Raw genomic sequence first — 21,375 nt, forward strand, 5'->3', positions numbered from 1 at the left:
GCCTGTCCTGTAGTAGGTGGCTTCTGGGTACTCTTCTGGCTCTGTCAATCTGTTTTTTCACTTCAGCAGGTGGGTATTGTAGGTTTAAGAATGCTTGATAGAGATCTTGTAGGTGTTTATCTCTGTTTGAGGGATTGGAGCAAATACGGTTGTATCTTAGAGCTTGGCTGTAGACAATGGATCGTGTGGTGTCTACAGCCAAGCTCTAAGATACAACCATATTTGCTCCAATCCTTCAGACAGAGATAAACACCTACAAAATCTCTATCAAGCATTCTTAAACCTACAATACCCACCTGCTGAAGTGAAAAAACAGATTGACAGAGCCAGAAGAGTACCCAGAAGCCACCTACTACAGGACAGGCCTAAAAAAGAAAATAACAGAACACCACTAGCCATCACCTACAGCCCCCAACTAAAACCTCTCCAGCGCATCATCAAAGATTTACAACCTATCCTTAAAGATGATCCCTCACTCTCACAGATCTTGGGAGACAGGCCAGTCCTCGCTTGTAGACAGCCTCCCAACCTGAAGCAAATACTCACCAGCAACCGCACACCATACAACATAAACACTAACCCAGGAACCTATCCTTGCAACAAAGCCCGATGCCAGCTCTGTCCACATATCCATTCAAGTGACACCATCATAGGACCTAATCACATCAGACACGCCATCAGGGGCTCGTACACCTGCACATCTATCAACGTGATAGATGCCATCATGTGCCAGCAATGCCCCTCTGCCATGTACATTGGCCAAACCGGACAGTCTCTATGCAAAAGAATAAATGGTCACAAATCTGACATCAGGAATCATAACATTCCAAAACCAGTGGGAGAACACTTCAACCTCTCTAACCACTCAGTGACAGACTTGAAGGTGGCAATTTTGCAACAAAAAAACTTCAAAAACAGACTCCAAAGAGAAACTGTTGAACTTGAATTAATATGCAAACTAGATACTATTAACTGTGGCCTAAACAAAGACTGGGAATGGTTGGGTCATTACACCAATTGAATCTATTTCCCTATGTTAAGTTCTCCTCACACCTTCTATGGGTCATCTTAATTATCACTTCAAAAAGTTGTTTTTCCTCCTGCTAACGATAGCTCATCTCAGTTGATTAGACTCTGCCTGTTGGTATGCATACTTCCACCTTTTCATGTTCTCTGTATGTATAAATATCCCCTGTCTGTGTGTTCCATTCTATGCATCCGAAGAAGTGAGCTGCAGCTCACGAAAGCTCATGCTAAAATAAATTTGTTAGTCTTTAAGGTGCCACAAGTACTCCTGTTTTTTGTTTGTTTTTTTTTGCGGATACAGACTAACACGGCTGCTACTCTGAAAGCTATCTACACTGTAGGTGAGGGCCCAGCCACCAGGGGCGGCTCCAGGCCCCAGCACGCCAAGCGCATGCTTGGGGCGGCAAGCCGCGGGGGGCGCTCTGCCGGCGCCGCGAGGGCGGCAGGCAGGCTGCCTTCGGCAGCTTGCCTGCGGAGGGTCCGCTGGTCCCGCAGCTTCGGTGGACCTCCCGCAGGCAAACCGCTGGAGGCATCCTGCCTGCCGTGCTTGGGGCGGCAAAATCCCTAGAGCCGCCCCTGCCAACCACTATCCTATTGCAGGCAGAATGACCCAAAGCCTATCTTTAAAGTCATGTTAGAAAGGTATGCGACTGGTAAAGGGGGGCATTCCTGGTAGATAGGTTAGAACCTTGAAACGCAAACCTATATTGTTAGAAGTTAGAAGTGTCATCGCTGGTTCTCCACTTGTAAGGTAACTCCCTTCTCTTCATGTGCCTGTATATTTATGCCTGTATCTGTAATTTTCACTCCATGCATCCGAAGAAGTAGGTTTTTTACCCACGAAAGCTTATGCCCAAATAAATCAGTTCATCTTTAAGGTGCTACCAGACTCCTCGTTGTTTTTGTGGATACAGACTAACAGAGCTACCCCTCTGATACTTAAAAAGCGACAAAGAGTCCTGTGGCACCTTATAGACTAACAGATGCATAAGCTCCTCTGATATTTGACACTAATTGTGTGTGTATCTTAGACGCTAGCCATGTAAACAGACAATTCCTGTCTGTCACTATAACTATTAATTCAGAGACCAAAAGGGAATATTAACATTTAGATGAATCTTGGGTGAAGTAATGTCATTGTCTATGTGTCTCTTTGAAGTTTATGATAGACTGCCTAATGGATAAATTGCCCTGTGTTAATTTGTATAACTAATTACTGGTGATGTTTAGAAAGCAAAAGGTTACATCAAAAGCCTATTGTTTACCCAGCACTGCATGGTCAAGAAGCTGTTTTCTGCTGGCTTGGTAAATCTAAGTATCGGAATATCTACCAACTTTGGGGTTTGTCTGCCCCATTCTTTGCAGTTCACCCTAATTGAGTAACCTTAGCTGGCCCCCACTGGGACCCCGGTCACACAAGGCAAGCTCAATTCCCAACAAACAGATATCTGCAAAGAACTGAATTTAAGCACAAAAAAACAAGAGATTTCTTGGGACCCTATGTAAGCTCAGCAGTTCACCAGCCGATCTGCGGGGTCCATCAGCCAGGCGGGGTTTCTGTTCATCTCAAAAGCAGTCCTGTATCCACGTGGCAGCTAGCACCCACTCTCAACGGAGGCCAAGAGAGGAGTGGGCACAGAGACTGAACTGCCCTCTCGGCACTAGAGCACTTAGGGCCGATCCCTCTTGGCCAGGATTGGGACGGTATTTGAAGCAGGGCATGTTTGCTGGTGCTGAAAAGGAGAATGTCCATGTCTAGGGCTGCACCTCACTGCAAATCTAATTTAATTTTAAAAATCCCAGCACAGCCCACGACCGGAATCTCTCTGTAGTGGTGGGTGACGGGTTTCCTGTAGTCAACACAGTCCTCAGTGGGTGCAATGGACTAAGTAGGCCCTTTGAGACTTCCAAGGGAGCGCTCTTGGGCCAGCACTACATTGTCCCATGTTTGCCACTTAAAAATTCCCGGTAAGGGGGCACAGTTGCTGAGGGGGAGGAATTAACTGGGGAAGCAGTCTCAAGTTTATGACAAGGCTCATGCAGCTGATCCCAGCTTTAAGGCCCAAGGCTGGCGTCTGAGGAGTAGGGTGGGCTGGAACTCCCCTGGCAGAAAGAGAAAGGGAGTGGTCAGGGTCAGGGATACTCAAGATCCGAGACAGCAGGATGGCTGGGAAATGTAGTCTCTCTTGGCTGCCATGTTGTAGTCCCGGCTTGAGGCATGGCATTCTGGGAAATAAGGAAATTATATAAATGTCACCCTCTCCACACATGAGGCCTTTAGAAGGAAGCAGGCTGTGTGGCTGGTGTCTCCAGAAAGATATTGACAAGTCAGCCCATTTCCTTTGGTTGCTTGACCAATCCTTTTGCTTTATAACGGGGCTTTGAGGTGGGCACCTCAATGAGCATCAGAAGCAATATTCAGAGAGTCTGTGGGGACATTTTGGTCTCATTTGGGGTTAATGGGAAGATACCCTCAGGCAGGGAATGTCTCTGTTTATAAATTCCACAGAAGCACCTTTGTTGGGTCTGACCTGGTGTGTGAGATGCTCAACAACAAACAGGTCTAACTTGGGAATACAAACCAAATATAAGGGGATTTTAACCTCTTCATTCTCCCTTATTACTGACCCATCCACCTCCTGGCACTCAAGAGAGGTATTTTCAGCAGGATGTTGCATTCAGAGCTCTAGGACTGCTTTCCCATTTCTCAGCCTCTGGCTGTCTCTGACATGAGTGCATCTGATTTACCATTACTTCCACCTCGGTGTAGTCACCAGGACCGATGGCTGTTGTACCATCGACCAGAGTTTTCTTCTGACCTGTTACAGCCTAACAAAACAGTGAAAGGGGGCTGAAGAGACACATCGGAAAGAAATGTCTGTGTGTGACTAGAGGCTTCCTGCTAACCAGTGTCTTCCAAAGAGCTGCATTCACATGGGTCCACGGGCCTGGAACTAGGAGACCTGGATTCTATTCCCACCATAGGTCTGTTATGTGATCTTTTGTGGGAGTCACTTCAGTTCTCTGAAATGACGTTTCCCCATTCAGCGAGATGGGGCTAACGCTACTCATCCACCTTTGCGAAGCGCTTTGATTCTGTGTGCTACGGAAGTGCTAATAATCCCATGCTGTGATCACTTTAATGCTGTCTAGCTCTGATACCAGCGTGGTAGGTGATGATGGGCGATCACTCGTTACTGAGTATGATCATCTTCCATGGGAGTTATGGGTCCTCAGGAGGCTGATAAGTTCTATTGCAATGAGGGCAGATGTTTTCAGGCTCGGTAGGAGGCTATTGACCATGACTGGAAGCCAGTCTCTCCTTCCTCCTGCGCCTCTTGTCCTCTCCAGCTTGTCGGCGAGCAAGTTCAAAATGCAGGGGACCATCACGTAGGACTTCACTCCATTTTAAGCGATCCTGGGCAAGTGTCTCCAGGAGATACTGGGTATCTGGGTACTTCACAATCTTTCATGCATTCATCTTACCTCTGCAGTGTTGGAAAATGCTATTAGCTCCCATTTACAGATGAGGAACTGAAACAAAGGGAGGCTAAGGCCCAGATTTTTAAACATATTTAGATGTTGCTTTGCCCAACATTGCAATGCCTAACTGACTTAGAAGCCTAAGTCCTACTGACTTTCAATGAGATTTAGGTTTCTAAATCAGTTAGGCACTGAGTGCAGCAATGCCTAAATACCTTTAAAAAATCTGTTCCGAAGTGACTTGGCAAAGGCCATACCAGAAGTCTGTAGCAGAGCAGGAACTGAACCCGAGACTGCAGCTAGCACCATAACCAATGGACCACCCTTCTGCCAGTGATTTTATTAAACAACCAACAACAAATGAAGATAAAGCCACTGGTATCTGGGTTTCAAATAGCAACACAGTTAGAAGCATCATTTCCTGCCACTGAGCTGCTCGGGGAGGGTCGTACACATATAGCGAGTTGCCACTGGCCTTTCATCCAGAGAAAATTAGAAAAGCCCCACAATGGATTCAGGTGTGACACTGCACCCCATAATGCTTTATGGAAATATGCTTATGAATGTATATATGACATAAATGGGATATGCTTTATGCCAGTGGTCCCCAACCTTTTTCATCTGGCAGGTGCCAGACGAAGGACCGTGGCGGCGGACGAGCATCCACCGAAATGCCGCTGAAATTCGGCAGCATTTTGGCGGTGATGCCTCTGGATGACGCCACTTGTAAGAAATGCCAAATTTCGGCGGCATTTCGGCGGATGCTTGTCTGCCGGCCAGTACGCAGGTGCATTTTGCCCGCGGGCACCGCGTTGGGGACCCCTGCTTTATGCTATATATGCCATGTAACATATCTATGTAAAGGTTATGATCTACTGAATATACTCATCTTATTTGTATGCATGTGTCATTGTTGTATTCAAAGTTATGAATCTTGGCTGTACACTTGTTTGATTTTAAATAGCCTTAGTAAGGCATTTGGTCAGCTTCTTTAGAAAGGAATTTGCAAGTTAAGTGCCCAATCAAGAAACATTTAACGGACAATGGATCTTGGAAGGCTCCAATCCATATAAGAAGTCTACTTGAGGAACATTCAAGGTAGCATGCAAACCATGGCTGCTATCTGTAAGCTCTGAGTCATGCATGGACATGTGACTTGCCCATGTGACTCCAAAACTCCATCTTGTAGCTGAGATTATACATGGGGGAGGGGAGGGTCTCCACCCACAAGGGAAAGTCTATTTAAGCCCCTGGGAGACCCCTCCATTTTGTCTTCAGCTGGCTCAAGAGATAGCCTCTCCACCCCAAGGATACCTGAAGGAAACTGGAACAAAGGACAGTAACTACAGGGGTGTGAGTGATTGCTGAACCCAGACTAGAAGGAGACTAGTCTGTAAAAGGAAGCTTACTGGAACACCTCTGGAAGGTGAGGTTTTATCTGTATTCAGTTGTCTTACTTTATTAGGCATAGATTTGCGCATTTTATTTTATTTTGCTTGGTAATTCACTTTGTTCTGTCTGTTACTACTTGGAACCATTTAAATCCTACTTTCTGTATTTAATAAAATCACCTTTTACTTATTATTTAACCCAGAGTGTGTATTAATACCTGGGGGGGAAGGGGGAGGCAAACAGCGGTGCATCTCTCTCTATCAGTGTTATAGAGGGCGAACAATGTAGAAGCTTTATACAGGGTAAAACAGATTTATTTGGGGTTTGAACCCCATTGGGAGCTGGGCATCTGAGTGTTAAAGACAGGAACACTTCTTAAGCTGCTTTCAGTTAAGCTTGCAGTTTGTAGGATGTGATTCAGACTTGGGTCTGTGTTTGTGGCTGGCAAGCATGTCTGGCACAACCAGGCAGGGAAAGCAGGGGCAGACGTAGTCTTGGCACATCAGTTGGCAGCCCCAGGGGGTTTCTGTGATCCAACCCGTCACATCAGGAAATGGTAACACCAAAGAGTGAAATGTACCAGTGTTCTCTGCATTCAGCCAAACTCTGCTTCCAGTGAAGTCAAGTAGCTCTGTACCATTGACTTCAGAAGGAAAAAAGTATTTTCAAAAGCTCTTTTGAAAATACTAGTCAAATGGAGAAACAGATGCTAACTGTTGACTTTATCTTTGGAAGGTGTTCAGATTACCATGGGTGATGGGCACTGTGCAAGAACATGAATGTAGCCTAGAGAAGACAGCCTAGTAATGGCTAATTAACCTAGGAGCTACCCATTAACCCCAAATGCAAAGAATGGATCCTACTAACCCGCCTCAACTTATTGTTACCTTAGTAGGTTGTCCTACAGCTGCTGGAACTGTAAGCTGATGCCCGACATCAATACTCAGGTCTTCTTCAGTGACTTCTATACTGGTAAGAGGGTCGCTAGAAAAATCATACTTCAACGAAGCCTGTAAATCCCAAGAAAAGTGGTTAGACCCAGTTGAGCGATCTTAGCATGGACTCCCAGATGAGACCATGAGCCTTTCCAGGTAGATTTAATTGAGTTTCGTGATACCAGCGTTTTGAAGGTCTTGCAGACTAAGCCTGTCCGCTCTCTGTGGCGAGCACCTGCTACTCTTGAGGATAATAGAGATTAGCTCCAGCACCACTGACCAAATTTTCCCCTCTTACTATAGCTGGGCGCCAGCTGATTGCCACTCTCCTTCCCCAGAGGTGGCTGCATTTCACTGGGGCAGTAGGGAATGGGACCACCAGGTCACAAAGGGTCCGTCTACACAGTCTGCGGCAGCAAGCCCCAGAGCCCAGATCTACAGACTCGGGCTCCAGCACTAAAAACAGCGGTGTAGACGTTGGAGCTCCAGCTCTGAAGCCCATCCCCCTTCCTAGGCTTCAGAGGCCAAGGTCCAGCCCAAGCCTGAATACCTACACGGCTGTTCTTAGTGCTGGTAAGTGCGAGCTGGAGTCTGCAGACCGGGGCTCTGAGACCTGCTGCCGCTTGCTGTGTAGACAAAACCAAAATCTGCACAACAATTTCAAACACCCCTGGGGTTTTTCACATCCAGGCTTTGCATTTGCTTGTCAAGAGAAGGGCCATCAGGACCTGGGTTCAGATTTCAAACACCCCATGTTTCCGGGATGTTTGGCTCTGATGGTTTGGTTCCCGGCCATTTGCAGTATTTGCAGATGGCTGCCCAAAGCACTCTGGGATTTTTTAAGGTTGAAAAGCCCCGTGAGTAGGTTAAAATGTTGTTGTCCCTTTGGCCCAAGCAATCGGCCAATATTCAGGGCCTTGCTGGGTTGTTTCTGTTAGGGGCAGAAATTGATTATGAGAGCCAGATATATTCTTTGGAGTGATCCTGTTTATTTATAAAGAATGTAGAGAAAGTCCGGTTTCCCTGAACACAGTGAAACAAACAACAGCGGGCAGTTTCCTTGCTCACCGTTTCCAATCCTGCCTTTCCAGCCAGTCCTGTGCCCCCAGGATCTCTGTCTCTGGTCCCTGTGAGGGCTGTGTCCATGACAGCTTCTCTCATTTTCTGCTGGCCTTCTACTTCTAACCTACACAAACAGCTTGCCAAGCAATCCTCTAGTCCCTGGATTTACAACCACTCCCGGGGAACCCTCTCAGCCCACATGGCTTAGCCCTGCTCAGGTTTTGCCATGTGTCTGATTGCCTTGGGCGATATCTTCTATTGTCTCCAATTATCTCACTCCATAAAGTGGCTTACGTGCTCCTTTCATTTAGCCTGAAGGGTGGTTAACTCACCTGTACGCTTTGACAAGATCAAAGACCCACTTGATGGCAGCCATTATATGATGGCATAACAGTATTAGCTACATAATATGATGGCATAATATGATGGCATAACAGTATTAGCTACTACAAATCACCATAATCTGCATGACAATGAATTGTCCTCCTGCAGCTCCCAGCTCCCATTGCTACCAGCAGCCCCACTCTTCCTTGCAATGACAACACCGCAGGGGAGGGGAAGGGAAAGAAGATCTTGATATTGAAACCACAGGACTTGGTGTCAATGAGAACAGGCTCTATTCCTGGCTCTGCCAATGACTTTCTCTGGAGCCCTGAACAAGCCATTTCTCGGTGCCTCCATTTCCCCCCCCGCTCTCCCCCCCGATGCCGCGGAAGTTCAGGAGGATGAATACTCACGGCATAGTCCGTAGCTTGCGTAGATCCCTCTTTTTTCTTGGGGGGCTTGCCTTTCCCAGAGCTGGCTCGCCGCTGGATCAGCGCTTCAAGCCCATCCCTCAGGAGAAGATCGGTCAGTTCCTTCAGCAGCGCCAGCTGCAGCAGCACATCAGCAATCAATGATCAAACAATGACCACCTCTCTCCCTGTCCCCCGCTGCTCCCCAAGGTAACTGAGAAAGGCAGAACCCCCACAATGTGAGAGAAGGACACACTCAGGGGCGTTGTCTGGCACGTGGACAGACAGATGCCTGCAGATCTCCAGGAAGTGCCAGTACCCTGTGGAACTGCCTTCTGGTGAAAGGTCCCAGAATTACCAGCACGGGAGACTTTCACCACAAGCGTGTGTGTACCACTTCTATGCTCTCCACTCTCTCCTGAGGTCATTCTGGACACTGATTAGTTGCGCTCTACCTCTGCTGTGGAGGGAGGCGCTACCTCCCAGCGCTTGCCACCACAAAACAGCTGTTTTGTGGTGCAACAAGCTCCGGGAGGGAAGGGGGAAGAGCAGAAACATGGCATGCTCTGGGGAGGAGGTGGAGCCAGGGCTGGGATTTGGGGAAGGGGCAAGGAGGGGGTGGAGTTGGGGCAGGGACTTTGGGGAAGGGGTTGGAATGGTGGCAGATGTGGGTCGAGCACCCACTGGCACCAGCAGAAGTCGGCGTCTATGTGTACAGGAGAGAGAGAGAGAGAGACAGAGAGAGAGAGTGTGTGTGTGTGAGTGTGTGAGAGAGAGAGAGAGAGACACACACACACACACACACCTCTCCCCGTGTGAACCCTAAAGCCTTAAAGATAAGGTAAATAAAAAGAATCCAACTACGCAGTATTTCTTTTTAACAGGGGCTCAGCCAACTTGACGTTAATTTGAAAGTCTGTACAATCGATTGCCATTGAACTTGCTTGAATATGAGTAAATTTACCAGGTGTCCCGTATTCAACGCAGGGAAATATGGTCGCCCTCGGGAGAGCTGCCATGGGATGGTCCCTGGTGATAGGGAGACAGGCCAGAAGCAGGAAGAGCCCCTGGGAGAGGAGGCAGAGGGACCTTGCTGTGAGCGACCTCGTGAGGTAGAGTTGCCACAGGCAGGAGACTGGAGGCATAGGTGCCAACTCCGTGGGTGCTCTGGGGCTGGAGCACCCATGGGGAAGAATTAGTGGGTGCTCTGCACCCACAGGCAGCCAAGCTCACCCCCCACACACAGAGCACCGCATCCCCGCTCCTCTGCCTACCTCCCAGCATTTCCCACCTGGACGCCGTCAAACAGCTGTTTGGCGGCATTAACAAGCTCTGGGAAGGGGTGGGGGGCGTGGGAACGTGGAGAGCTTGGGGGAGAAGGTGGGGCCGGGGCAGGGATTTGGGGAAGGAGTTGGTATATTGGCAGGGAGGGGGCGAAGTTGGGGTGAGGACTTTGGGGAAGGGGTTGGAATGGGGGCAGGGTGGGGTGGGAAGAGGCGGGGCAGGGGCTAGGGCAGGGCATCATGGAAGGGATGGAGTGGGGCAGGGCCGGGGGCAAAGGGGGGGGTCGAGGACCTAGGGGAAAGAGGGGAAGTCGACGCCTATGACTGGAGGAGAAACAGGTCTCTGGGAAAGCTGCCAAGCTGGCCTGCTGACCTTCCTGAGCCAGACAGCCAAGGCTGGAGGGGGCTGGAGGCGGAGAGCAAAGGGAGATGTCTGCTGGCTCTCAGAGCTGGAGACCTGGACATGTGATCCAGACTGTGTCCTATCCCAGGTTATACATAGCACCTCATGTGGACCACCCAGAGTCTGTTAGCCTGCTCTGCAGGCGATAGTTGGATTCGCTAGACCAGTGACACTACATCACTCAATGTTAGTTGATTGTTATTTGTATTATAAGCCGGGGACCAGTTAAGACTGGACTCCCCCGGTGCTAGGCACTATACGTACACACAGGGAGAGACAGACTCTGTCCTGAAGAGCTAACACTCGAAACAGACAAAAGATGCATTATCCCCAGTTTGCAGATGGGAAACTGAGAGCCAGGGAGATGAAATCACTCACCCAAGGAATCTCTTAGCAGAGCCAGCAATTGAACCTAGATCTTCTGAGTTGCAGGCCTGTACCTTAACCACAAAACCCTCCTTCCCCAGTAATATTTGCACTGTAAAGCTGCCATAGGTGAATCTGAATGTTAGTGATAAGTAGCCCCAGGACCTGAAATAACCTACACATTAACCTCGGTGTTGGAAACAGAGGAGCCGAGCCTCTCTCCAGAACACCATAGAAGCCAGAGGGATGAGATGAAGGCTTGTTAGGGCTTGTCTAAGTTTAATGGTAACAATCTCATCTCAGGAAGCAATTACATCTAACAGCAGTGGGCCAAACATTCAGAAGGAAAGTAAAATATTCACATACCTTGATCCCATAGGCTTCAAAAAGTCTCTCCAGATCCTGAATTAGGAATGAAGGGTGTTAGCCAATGAACATATGTTGGGTGTAGCATACACCACATTAATAGATATTATGTGCATGGAAAGGAAAGAAAGAAAGAAAGAAAGAAAGAAAGAAAGAAAGAAAGAAAGAAAGAAAGAAAGAAAGAAAGAAAGAAAGAGTTGGGAAGTTATGTTAACTGAATTCTGTTCACTCCTGTCAATTATCCCTTAGTACTTTGCAAAGCTGAAGTCAGCATTGGCATTAGAAAATAGAAAGCTTGCCAATGGCAAACCACGTTAAATGTTCTGCCCTGGTACATGCCGTCCTGGACCAGTACCTGGAAAGCTAGTCTCCAAGATAAGGAAGGTACAGAACAACAAGTTATGAACTGGTGGGTTGAATTCTAGTGATGTGCAAGGAGGTTTGTAACTTGTGAAATCATCCAATAAATGCTCCTAGCTGAAATGTGTCACTCTGGAAGCAAGCCTTCTGTGTAAGGTGAATTCAACCACGCTGCACGAGACGGCTTCCTGGAAGCTGGTATCACATTGAACCTTTTTCCCTGTACTACATGATTAGTGTCTTTTAGCAATAAACCGGACTGATATTGGTTATTTAGTCTCTTGAGTATATTTCATAACAAACCAAAGTGCGGTCAAGCAATTGACTATACAATTTACCACCAAGGGAAATAACATTAACTCAAGTATAACCTCCATAGATGAGCAGTAACAAGCCCCTAGATACTGATGGCTGGATTCTGCTCTCATTGAAGTCAATGGAAGCTTTGCCATTGGCTTGGACGGGCATAACATTGGACCTTGCATCAAGGGTAGGTGCAGAGTTTTATGTGTGGGGGCCAATCGGCTCTTTCAGCAGCGAATGTCCCATTGGGTTCTCATTAACAGGCCACAATGATTAGCTACATAATGTGGTTAGCAGGAAACAACACTTCCCAAAGTAGGGAACCATACACTCCTCCTCCCTGTCACCCACGTGAAAATGCTGTGAGAGGAGCTCGTGTCCTTGGGGCAGCTGGCCAGGAGACTGCTCTTAGATACTATGATAATAGACAGCACTGGAAAGAAACCCGACTGGTAGAGACAATCCAGTACTCAGCATTAGGTGAAAACCTCAATGGAGATTAATGATAATTAATCATGTTTATTATGATGGTGCCTAAAGGTGAGCCAAGAATGGGACCCCATTGTGCTAGGTGCTGTACAAACATGTGCCTTGCATTGTGCCCTGATGGATCCCTGTTGGGAGCAAATGCCAGAGCCCTACTGGGAACGCCCTACACCAGACCCAGGGCTGTAATCTCGGGAGGCTGAAAACCTAAGCATCCCATTGTTTGCAACTTCTGCAGTGGCACCAATGGGTGGAAGGTGATCTCTGAGATACAGCAATCAGGTACTTTCAGAGTATTTAGGGCTTCACAGACCATGGCCAAACCTTCGATTTGCACCTGCATGTCCACTGGTTCAGAACTGAGACGGAAGCACAGGTCTGATGTGCTCTTGTCTGTCTACCCTAGCTAGAAGGTAGATATTCTGCACAAATGTAAGCTTCCAGCTGACTCTCCAGGGTAGCCCTAAGGGATGCAACAATTGCTTAGCTGAGAGTTGACCGATGCGCATCCGCTGAGGGTGAGATCAGCACCCCAGAGCAAAGGTTGGAATTTGATGTTGACAGAGGCAATAAAGCATTTCTGGCCTTTGCTATGCCTGAGAATCCAACAGATCCTAACCAGTGACCCCCATTCTGTGTTCCAGACTGCTCAGTGGGGCTGTAGGGCAGGGATCCACATTCATAGCTGCCCGTTAGTTCATACTACATTTCACAAGGGATCTCTCCACAGAACGGCAGCAGTGACACACACAGCACCCATCCTGGTTAATGTCACTAACCTGGATCCTACCGGAAGGCCAAACGACTTGATCTTACTGCAGCAATGGAGTAAGATTTATGACTAGCTCCTCAGTATCTTGCTCTACACTGGCTTTCTTAGGATTTTGTCTCTGAATCCTAGCACCTGGGGGCGGGGCTCAGAGACCCAGGGACAGAGAAACACAGTGAGAGAACCAGGGATGGAGAGACAGCGTATCAATATTATAATTTTCCACATGTTTTTATTTACCTTGATCTCCACTCCTTTGCCGGGTGGACCTGGATCTCCCTTTAAAAACAAAACAAACAAACAATAGCTGGTTAACAAAAGCATTAGCCCAAAGAAATGCAGTGACAGGTGTCTGGAGCAGAGGTTTGGCAGTCAGGTTTCCTGGGTTCTAGTCCTGACTCTGCCAGAGACTTGTTGTCTGAGCATGGGCAAGTCTACACTTTGAGCTGGTAATGCGATTCCTAGCTCAGAGAGCCACACTGCTGCCACAGCTACATTCTATTTTTAGCATGCTAGCTCAATCAGAGCTGGCACGGGTATGTCTTCTTGAGATGGAAATCACACCCCCAGCTTGAAGTGTCCACATGCCCAAGTGGGCCAATGACTTAACTACCTCACAGTGGGGATGAGAGGCTCCAATTAATGCTTGAAAAAGTCTCTGAAATCGTCCAATGAACTTGGCAGCTAGTCTCCTTTCACTAGGCCCCACCTGAACCAGAGCCTCAGACACAAATACCCTTCAACTTGACGGCAGCTTGGATTCGTGTCAGAACTTTGGGCTGATCTGCAGGTGCTGGGTTCACTAGAGCAGACACCTCAGACAGCAAAACCTTTGGATGAACAGCCAGTTCCACGCTGCGCTTTGCCTAATTCAATCTGTGATACGGTATGTGAGCGATGTTGGGAACACTGGGCCTACAAAGTTACCCGAACGGTGAGCTCCACAGTAAGTAGGGCCATCAGCTGTCACAATAACGTAGAACTACAAATATTGATGGGAAAAGGGATGAAAGGGAGACAGAATGAATTCGTCCAAACAAAAAGTCCTGATATAACTCAAAGGCTGTGGTAAGAGCATGCCTGGTACACTTGTAAATGTGGGACCAGAAATTAACGAACCAATAAAGAGGGGGTGGGCTATTCCACCCATCACTCCCTTTTGGGGTCCTTAAAAGAAGAGACTGAGGGAGGGAAATTGGCCATTGGACCAAGCTCCATCATCATGGCTGCCACCCCCACCACCTTCTGGGACCCTGGAACCTCTTCATCCTAATCCTGAGAGATGTCCTGACCAGACCAGGCCAGGGAGAGGGACCCAGATGACATCGCCACCTTTGCTAGCGACAGATGAATCCCAACCGCCACCCGAGATGAAACAGGATCGGACTTTAATAGCAGCAGCAGCTCCAGCCTATCTCAACTGACTTCCTCTCTTTTTCCCAAAAGGACAGTTATCACCAGCTCTGATTCCACCTAAGAGACTGTCGGAAAAGGGGGTTTTTCCTTCTAAAATCTCTCTCTTCCTAAAGGCAACGGGAACAGGGAGGTTGTTAAAATGAAAGCTTCATTCAATACTTCACATTTCAAATGCTTTAACTGTTTTTTCTTCTTTTCTTAATCTTTCATAAAGGTGAAAAGGATTGTTAATGGCGTGTTTGCCATCATCCTAAGCAGGCTGAGGTCTCTGTACACCAAATGCTGAACCTTAGTGCTGTTTAATGTTGGACAGCGACTGAGCTATATAAAATACTTTTAGGTCCATTTATTCCATCTAAATTAATACAACAGCACAAGAAATTTTTCCTGGTACCTGAGCAAGTCAAATAATCATTATTTGCCCAGTTTTATTAGCATGAGCACTATTACCATGATATAAAACAAAAGGCTTATAAATGCTGTATTGCTGCTCTGCAGACCATCCTTGCTGTTGTGTATAAATCTAGAACAACACCTGAGTGATTCGCTGTAGCTAGGGGTTTAGAAAGGCACTTGGAGACAGGACACCTCAGTTCTCTTTTTAACTCCGCCACTGATTCATTGTTTGACCACACCCAGGTCATTTAGACCCACATTTTCAAACCTGGCCACATTTTCCCCAAGAGCCAAGCATCCACAGACCCCCATTGAAGACTTTTTTCAGATCAGAGCCACATTTTCATCGCTCTGGGCCTCAGTTTCTCCCAGGTGTGAAATTGGTGTTCCAATGACATCAGTGGCAGTTTGGCACATGGAGCAAGGGCAGGACACATGACAAATTCAGAGCAGAGGATTTTACCAATGACAGGCAGATGAGGCCCAGGCCCAACCCACTTAGGCTATGTCTACACAACAAGCGAGGGGTGCAATTTCCTTGCTCATGCACACGTATTCACACTAGTGCTCATCAAGTTAGTGCAAGTATAAATAGCAGTGTCACCGCCATAGCACGGGTACTGGCAGCGGAGGCCCAGTTTCAGGCAGGGAAATCACATCTCAGCTCATAGTGTAGACGCGGCCTGATAGTATCAATGCTCCTCCCCAGAGGATGAAAGTGTGTTGTGTCTCCTGCACAGATGTGAAAGAACCAAGGGATGCAGGACATAACCTATTCAATGCTAGGACCTTTGTCAATGCAATGTTAGTGCTGCCCAGTTACATTCGCGGAAGTCAGGCACTGTGAAAGTTAGAGCTCCAACAGGAATATTACAGCAGCTTGGGATCGTCCCAAACACCCATTGACTAACCCTCACAAGACCAAGTGGATGGTAACTATTGTCCTTCACATTTCACCCTTGGGGGTAAATTGAGTCACGCTAAGGGTCAGAGCCAGGATTAGAACCCAGATCTCCTCACTGCAAGTCTCATCCTGGGACCATGCCGTCTCCCCTTAATTAAGCTGCAGGTTTAATTAGAAAAAACAATCCTAGGAAATATAGCGTGTGTGCAGTGCAGATGAGTTAATGTTACAACAGGAGCCTTGAACTTTGCAGCCACCTTAACACTGAAGAGGCAGCATGGCAGCACAATGTCTGAACACGGGGCTAAGAGCCCAATATGAGCTTTTGGTCAACATTCTCTCCAAGGGCGAAAGGGGCACGAAGGTGAGGGGTTGAATTCCATGTCTGATGGGCTTCATTACACTGAAATCTGGTTTCTGCCTCTACAGATTCCGGTGGAATGAAGGGCACCAGCAAACCATGGACTGGGGTGGCCTCCAACCACTCAACACGTTTTGCACAGGAGAGAAAATAATCCAAGAGGCTCCAGAGACCACCCAGCTGGTTACACCACTCCAAGAAAGTACTGGCTTGAGAGCTATGGGATCTGGGTAATCATGTGACTTGGGCAATTCCCTTCACCAATCAGCGCCCCCATACTCCCACCCCGGGGCTCAGCATATTTATGTCCCGAATGTTGGCAAAGAGTTTATAGATTCATAGACTCTAGGACTGGAAGGGACCTCGAGAGGTCATCGAGTCCAGTCCCCTGCCCTCATGGCAGGACCAAATACTGTCTAGACCATCCCTGATAGACATTTATCTAACCTACTCTTAAATATCTCCAGAGATGGAGATTCCACAACCTCCCTAGGCAGTTTAGTCCAATGTTTAACCACCCTGACAGTTAGAAACTTTTTCCTAATGTTCAACCTAAACCTCTCTTGCTGCAGTTTAAGCCCATTGCTTCTTGTTCTATCCTTAGAGGCCAAGATTAACAAGTTTTCTCCCACCTCCTTATGACACCCTTTTAGATACCTGAAAACTGCTATCATGTCCCCTCTCAGTCTTCTCTTTTCCAAACTAAACAAACCCAATTCTTTCAGCCTTCCTTCATAGGTCATGTTCTCTAGACCTTTAATCATTCTTGTTGCTCTTCTCTGGACCCTCTCCAGTTTCTCCACATCTTTCTTGAAATGCGGTGCCCAGAACTGGACACAATACTCCAGCTGAGGCCTCACCAGCGCAGAGTAGAACGGAAGAATGACTTCTCGTGTCTTGCTCACAACACACCAGTTAATGCATCCCAGAATCACGTTTGCTTTTTTTGCAACAGCACCACTCTGTTGACTCATATTTAGCTTGTGGTCCACTATAACCCCTAGATCCCTTTCTGCCGTACTCCTTCCTAGACAGTCTCTTCCCTTTCTGTAGGTGTGAAACTGATTGTTCCTTCCTAAGTGGAGCACTTTGCATTTTGTCTTTATATCAATGCAGAGAATTAAGGCCAGCCATTAGCAGAGGTGGGGAAAGAATTGAGGAGCACTCGGACTCTGGCCTTTTGCTTAACCCACTAGGCCATGACGAGTTTGCCCTGGCGTACACCTACTCCATTCCTCCTGCTCTTTAAAGAGTCTCCAGTGTGACTCTATTGACAGAAAATGAATGTTAAACTCACGTGTCTTCAGATTCCAGATACATTCCCCCCCCCACACACACACAGAGAGCAATTAGACTCTGGCTCCAATCATCTTGACTCTACAATTTCCAAGCACCACCTAGAGTTTTTTCCCCTTTGGTGTCTCAACAATGGCAATATGTAGCATAACTAAAGTACCTGACAACGGGGTTTGCTCTAAAGCAGTTTTAACTGCAGTTTCTCTTTGGGAAGACCTGCATGACTCACTCTTAGTCCAGCGACGTGGCAGCAAGGTGAACATCCCGAACTCACGGCAATACACACCTCCCAGCACAGTGCTGCTGTGCATGCCAATCAGTGGCACATTTCTATGTACAAATAATTTGCTTTTCCATTCTGAGCAAACAATACTCCCACAGAGAGGGGCCTGGTTCCCTTCATGATGATGATGATCTGCACTACAGAAGTGTCAAGGGCAAGCCTCCCCCACCCCCAACAACCCCCCATTGTGCTAGCACAGTACAAACAAATACAAAACACAGTCCTTTCCCTAAATAATTCCCAATCTAGAATTATGACATTAGAAGCTGTTACCTTTTCCCCTTTTGTCCCCATTTCTGACATGTTATCCAGCTTGGAGAGGGGGAGAAAAAGGCATGAAATCAGTATTGAATGTTTCAGGAACGGATACACCAGAATGTAACAGCCATGGTTAAGAAGTAGAACCTGAAACTTACTAGATTAGTTAATGCACTTCAACAAGGATAAATTTGGTACAGAATGTGGTATTCTCTATCTATTTAGTAGTATTCTAAAACCATGGTTTATAAAGAGATCATTTAAGTAATGTTGATTATATGTAGAAAACAAGGCTAGGAAAGTAACATACCAGAGTCCCACCTGCAGGCCCTGGGAGACCATCCGGCCCCTTAAAATACAAAATAAAGGTAGGTTTGACCTAATGGTTCCCATGTTCCAAAGGGATATTACAGTACAGACCCGTTTATGCGCGGATGTCGGGAGTCAAGCCATCACGACCGCGTGTTAACAGACCGCAGGTTAAGAGTGCCATGCTGAAATATCTTAAGATATCTATATATACACACACGTATAATTATCTAGGATTACATACGTATTCACAGAGTCCCAAATACTGTAGGCCTATCTGTTAACGGCACTTTACAAGAATATAAATTCAAATGTGTAATCTAATAAAAACATGATTACTACACAGGGGTGAAAGTAACTCAGGACACTTACCGGTACGGGGTGGGGGCAGCTCTGGGCCCCGGAAGGGGCGGGGAATCAGGCGGAAGGGGCGGGGCTAAGGGGTCAGCATCCCCCAGCCAGCCCTTCCAGGCCGCCTGGTCTGCGCCACTCGGGGTTCCCGTGGCGATTTAAAGGGCCCGGGGCAGTAAAGACATACAACACGTTTCCGCTCCGCACTTCCTGTCGATTTCTATGTCAGTGAGTTAGTGAGCAAATCTGTGGCGCTACATAGCAAGTTCCTGTGCTGCGTGTTAACGAGTCTCACGTGTTAAATAGGTAGCACTGGGAGGCATGGTGCTACCGTGTGTTAAGCAGATTTGCGCATAAACAGGTCTGTGCTGTATCTCCACAACTAAAATTTGACAGTAAGGAGTAATTTCTGAATGCTGTCACTGCCCCTATTCCCGAGGACCAAAGGGTAGGTCCCCCCACATTGCTGGTCCCAAGCTAGTTATAATTCAAGCTATGAAAGAGTTCCCGCTAAGCAGAATCTAAGCACGGTGGGCTGGCCCTTCCCAGCTGCCCAGCAGAAATGGGATGTGTAAATGAAGAGTTTTGAACAGTTTGGAGCCAGGTGGACACCGAAGTTCTATTAAATTGCCAGCTGAGTGGCCCAGTATTTATATTTGGGGGTCATCGGGTTGGATGATGATTATTCTTTATAAACTGTATTGTGGTAGCAGATGAATGTGTATGTTAAATGCTAAAAGCACCAGGCTGCCCCAAGCAGCAGATCCCACGGTCAGGTGGCAAAGTAAAGATCCACCATACAAGCCTGTGCTCCTGCAAAGGCCTAGGCAGTCGGTAACTTTACGCATGCAAATAGCCCCTTTGATCTCTATTGGACTCCTCATCTGCATGAAGTTATGAAGGTGCAGAAGTCTTGGCATGAACCAGGCCCGGGTGTGGCCATGAGTTTAACAGCTCAGCTCAAAAGCTCTCGCTGTTTAAAGCCAACCTTTCGGGGCCCCAAGCACATGAGAGCTCTGACCTAATTGTCCATCCACCTGCAAGCCCAACAAAACCACTCACCTGCAGACTCCCACACTTACCCTGGGACCTGGAGGGCCTCTCTCTCCTTTCTGGCCTGTATCCCCTGGATCTCCCTGTAACCCAGCAGGAATGGGTTAGCTCTCTCTCTTTGGCACTGCAACATGACTGATACCTGCATTGTTTTATCTGGGGAGAGCTTTGGTTTAATGCTTTGTCGTTAGCCATGGGAATGGAACAAACTCTCAGGACTGTTGCTTAAGACTATTGTCCTCCCGGGGTCCCCCCAGAACCACCCTTTCCTAGCTTGCAAGGAAACAACCACTACTACAAATGCACAGAAAAATGTTAGCATGAAACTGATGCTGTGGAAGGTCCACTCTCTTGATGGCCAAGTCGCCTCTCCCTGTCCCCTGCTGCACAGAGGGTGAAGATGCCAGAAGATGAAGACGAGTCATAATTTTTGCTAAACCCTGTGATTTCAAGTCATATTTTTCCTCCACTCAGTTGGGAGACGTTCCTTGGCAAAATGGCTGCTCTGGATAACACCTGACCTAACCTCTCCTCCTGCGTAGGTCAGATCGGATGCTGCATGTGGTGATGTGGGTGGTGCATGTAAGGGGCTGGATTCTTTGCGGTTCATTTCTCTGAGCAGAGGAATGGTACAGAAGAATGGCGTGAAGCAAAGAACACATGGTGTTCCACGTCTCTCAGCCACTACTTTGGTATCTTCTGAAGGATGCTGCTCCCTGAACTCTGCGGTACTGTATTTAATTTCCCCTTTTTTTTTTTTTTTACCCAAACACCCCATACAGGTGGAATCCCTCCCTGTTGATCTTTATTACAGACCTTCCATGCATCTTACATCCATCATACTGTGATCAGTTGTCTGAGTGCACTGCACTAATCCTTGAAAGGTGCTGCTCAAAACACATCTGGATATGGCTCTCTTACCCTAGATAAAGATGCAAAGCAGTGTTGCTGCCAGAGTTGGCATAAACAAGCGATTTTTCTCCCCCTTTAATGAGAAGCCAGTTGCCTTCGCCCCAGTTCAGCAAAGTGCTCAAGCATGTGCTTAACTTTAAGCATGTAAATGATCCTATCCTCATTTGGCAAAGCACTTAGGGCAATGGGAGTAAGGCACCTAAATACCCTTAAAAATCTGGCCCTTAAGCACATGCTTAATTCCAAGTACCTGCCTGAGTCCCATTGACTTCAATGAATGCTTTGCTGAATCAGGGCTTGAGTGTTTATTCCTGTCTACCCCGCAGAACCCACACAGCTGTGGAAAGAGAGTTGGAGTCCATTCTGCCTCTTGCGTCCTCAACAACATTATCAGCTACGTTCCATTTGCAGCACCTTTGTTACTGGTGAAGTGAACGGGAGAACGCAGTTTGCTTTGAAGAGTTCATCATTTCAGATCCCAAGTTGAATTTTGTGGGATTTTGACTCGCAAAAAAGTCAACCTGAGTGGAGAAAACTTGATCTGGAAGTCAGGAAGTCATAGGGTAAGTCGAGACTGCAAGCACAGCACCTGTGCTTGCTAAGTTCCCAGAGCAGTGAAGGCGCAGCAGTGCAGGCTAGTCCTGCGAATAATTACCCAGGCTTCCAGGTGGGCTTGTACAGCTCGCACTGACATGCATGCTGCTGCAGCTTCCCTGCTCCAGTAACTGAGATAGCTACATTACCGCTACCTTGTGTGTGTCTACTCGAGCTGGGCGTGATTGCAGGGTAGATATGCCCTTTGTTTCACAGCAGTGGAAGATTATGTGCTCCTCACAGCTGGAAAAGTTTGAGGTCAATTCTATCATCT

The 21,375-nt window shown here is 47.4% G+C and overlaps 1 protein-coding gene across 20 annotated transcripts in view; it reads right to left on the minus strand.

Annotated features, from left to right (window-relative positions):
• LOC123353129 (collagen alpha-1(VII) chain-like) overlaps positions 1–21,375 on the minus strand; it is a 196,477-nt gene that overhangs the window by 98,795 nt on the left and 76,307 nt on the right. For 19 of the 20 annotated variants that reach the window (XM_044994027.1, XM_044994002.1, XM_044993994.1 and 16 more), the window contains 7 exons: positions 19,625–19,678; positions 18,193–18,231; positions 17,898–17,936; positions 13,209–13,247; positions 11,051–11,086; positions 8,636–8,770; positions 6,789–6,911 (listed from right to left, as the gene is read on the minus strand). In XM_044994027.1, the coding sequence (XP_044849962.1) occupies positions 6,789–6,911; positions 8,636–8,770; positions 11,051–11,086; positions 13,209–13,247; positions 17,898–17,936; positions 18,193–18,231; positions 19,625–19,678 (465 nt within the window). The remainder of the gene's footprint in view (positions 1–6,788; positions 6,912–8,635; positions 8,771–11,050; positions 11,087–13,208; positions 13,248–17,897; positions 17,937–18,192; positions 18,232–19,624; positions 19,679–21,375) is intronic. The other variant, XM_044994011.1, reaches the window with a different exon arrangement.

Source organism: Mauremys mutica, chromosome 1 (genome assembly GCF_020497125.1).
Source record: "Mauremys mutica isolate MM-2020 ecotype Southern chromosome 1, ASM2049712v1, whole genome shotgun sequence".
In the NCBI taxonomy this organism is placed as follows: domain Eukaryota; kingdom Metazoa; phylum Chordata; order Testudines; family Geoemydidae; genus Mauremys; species Mauremys mutica.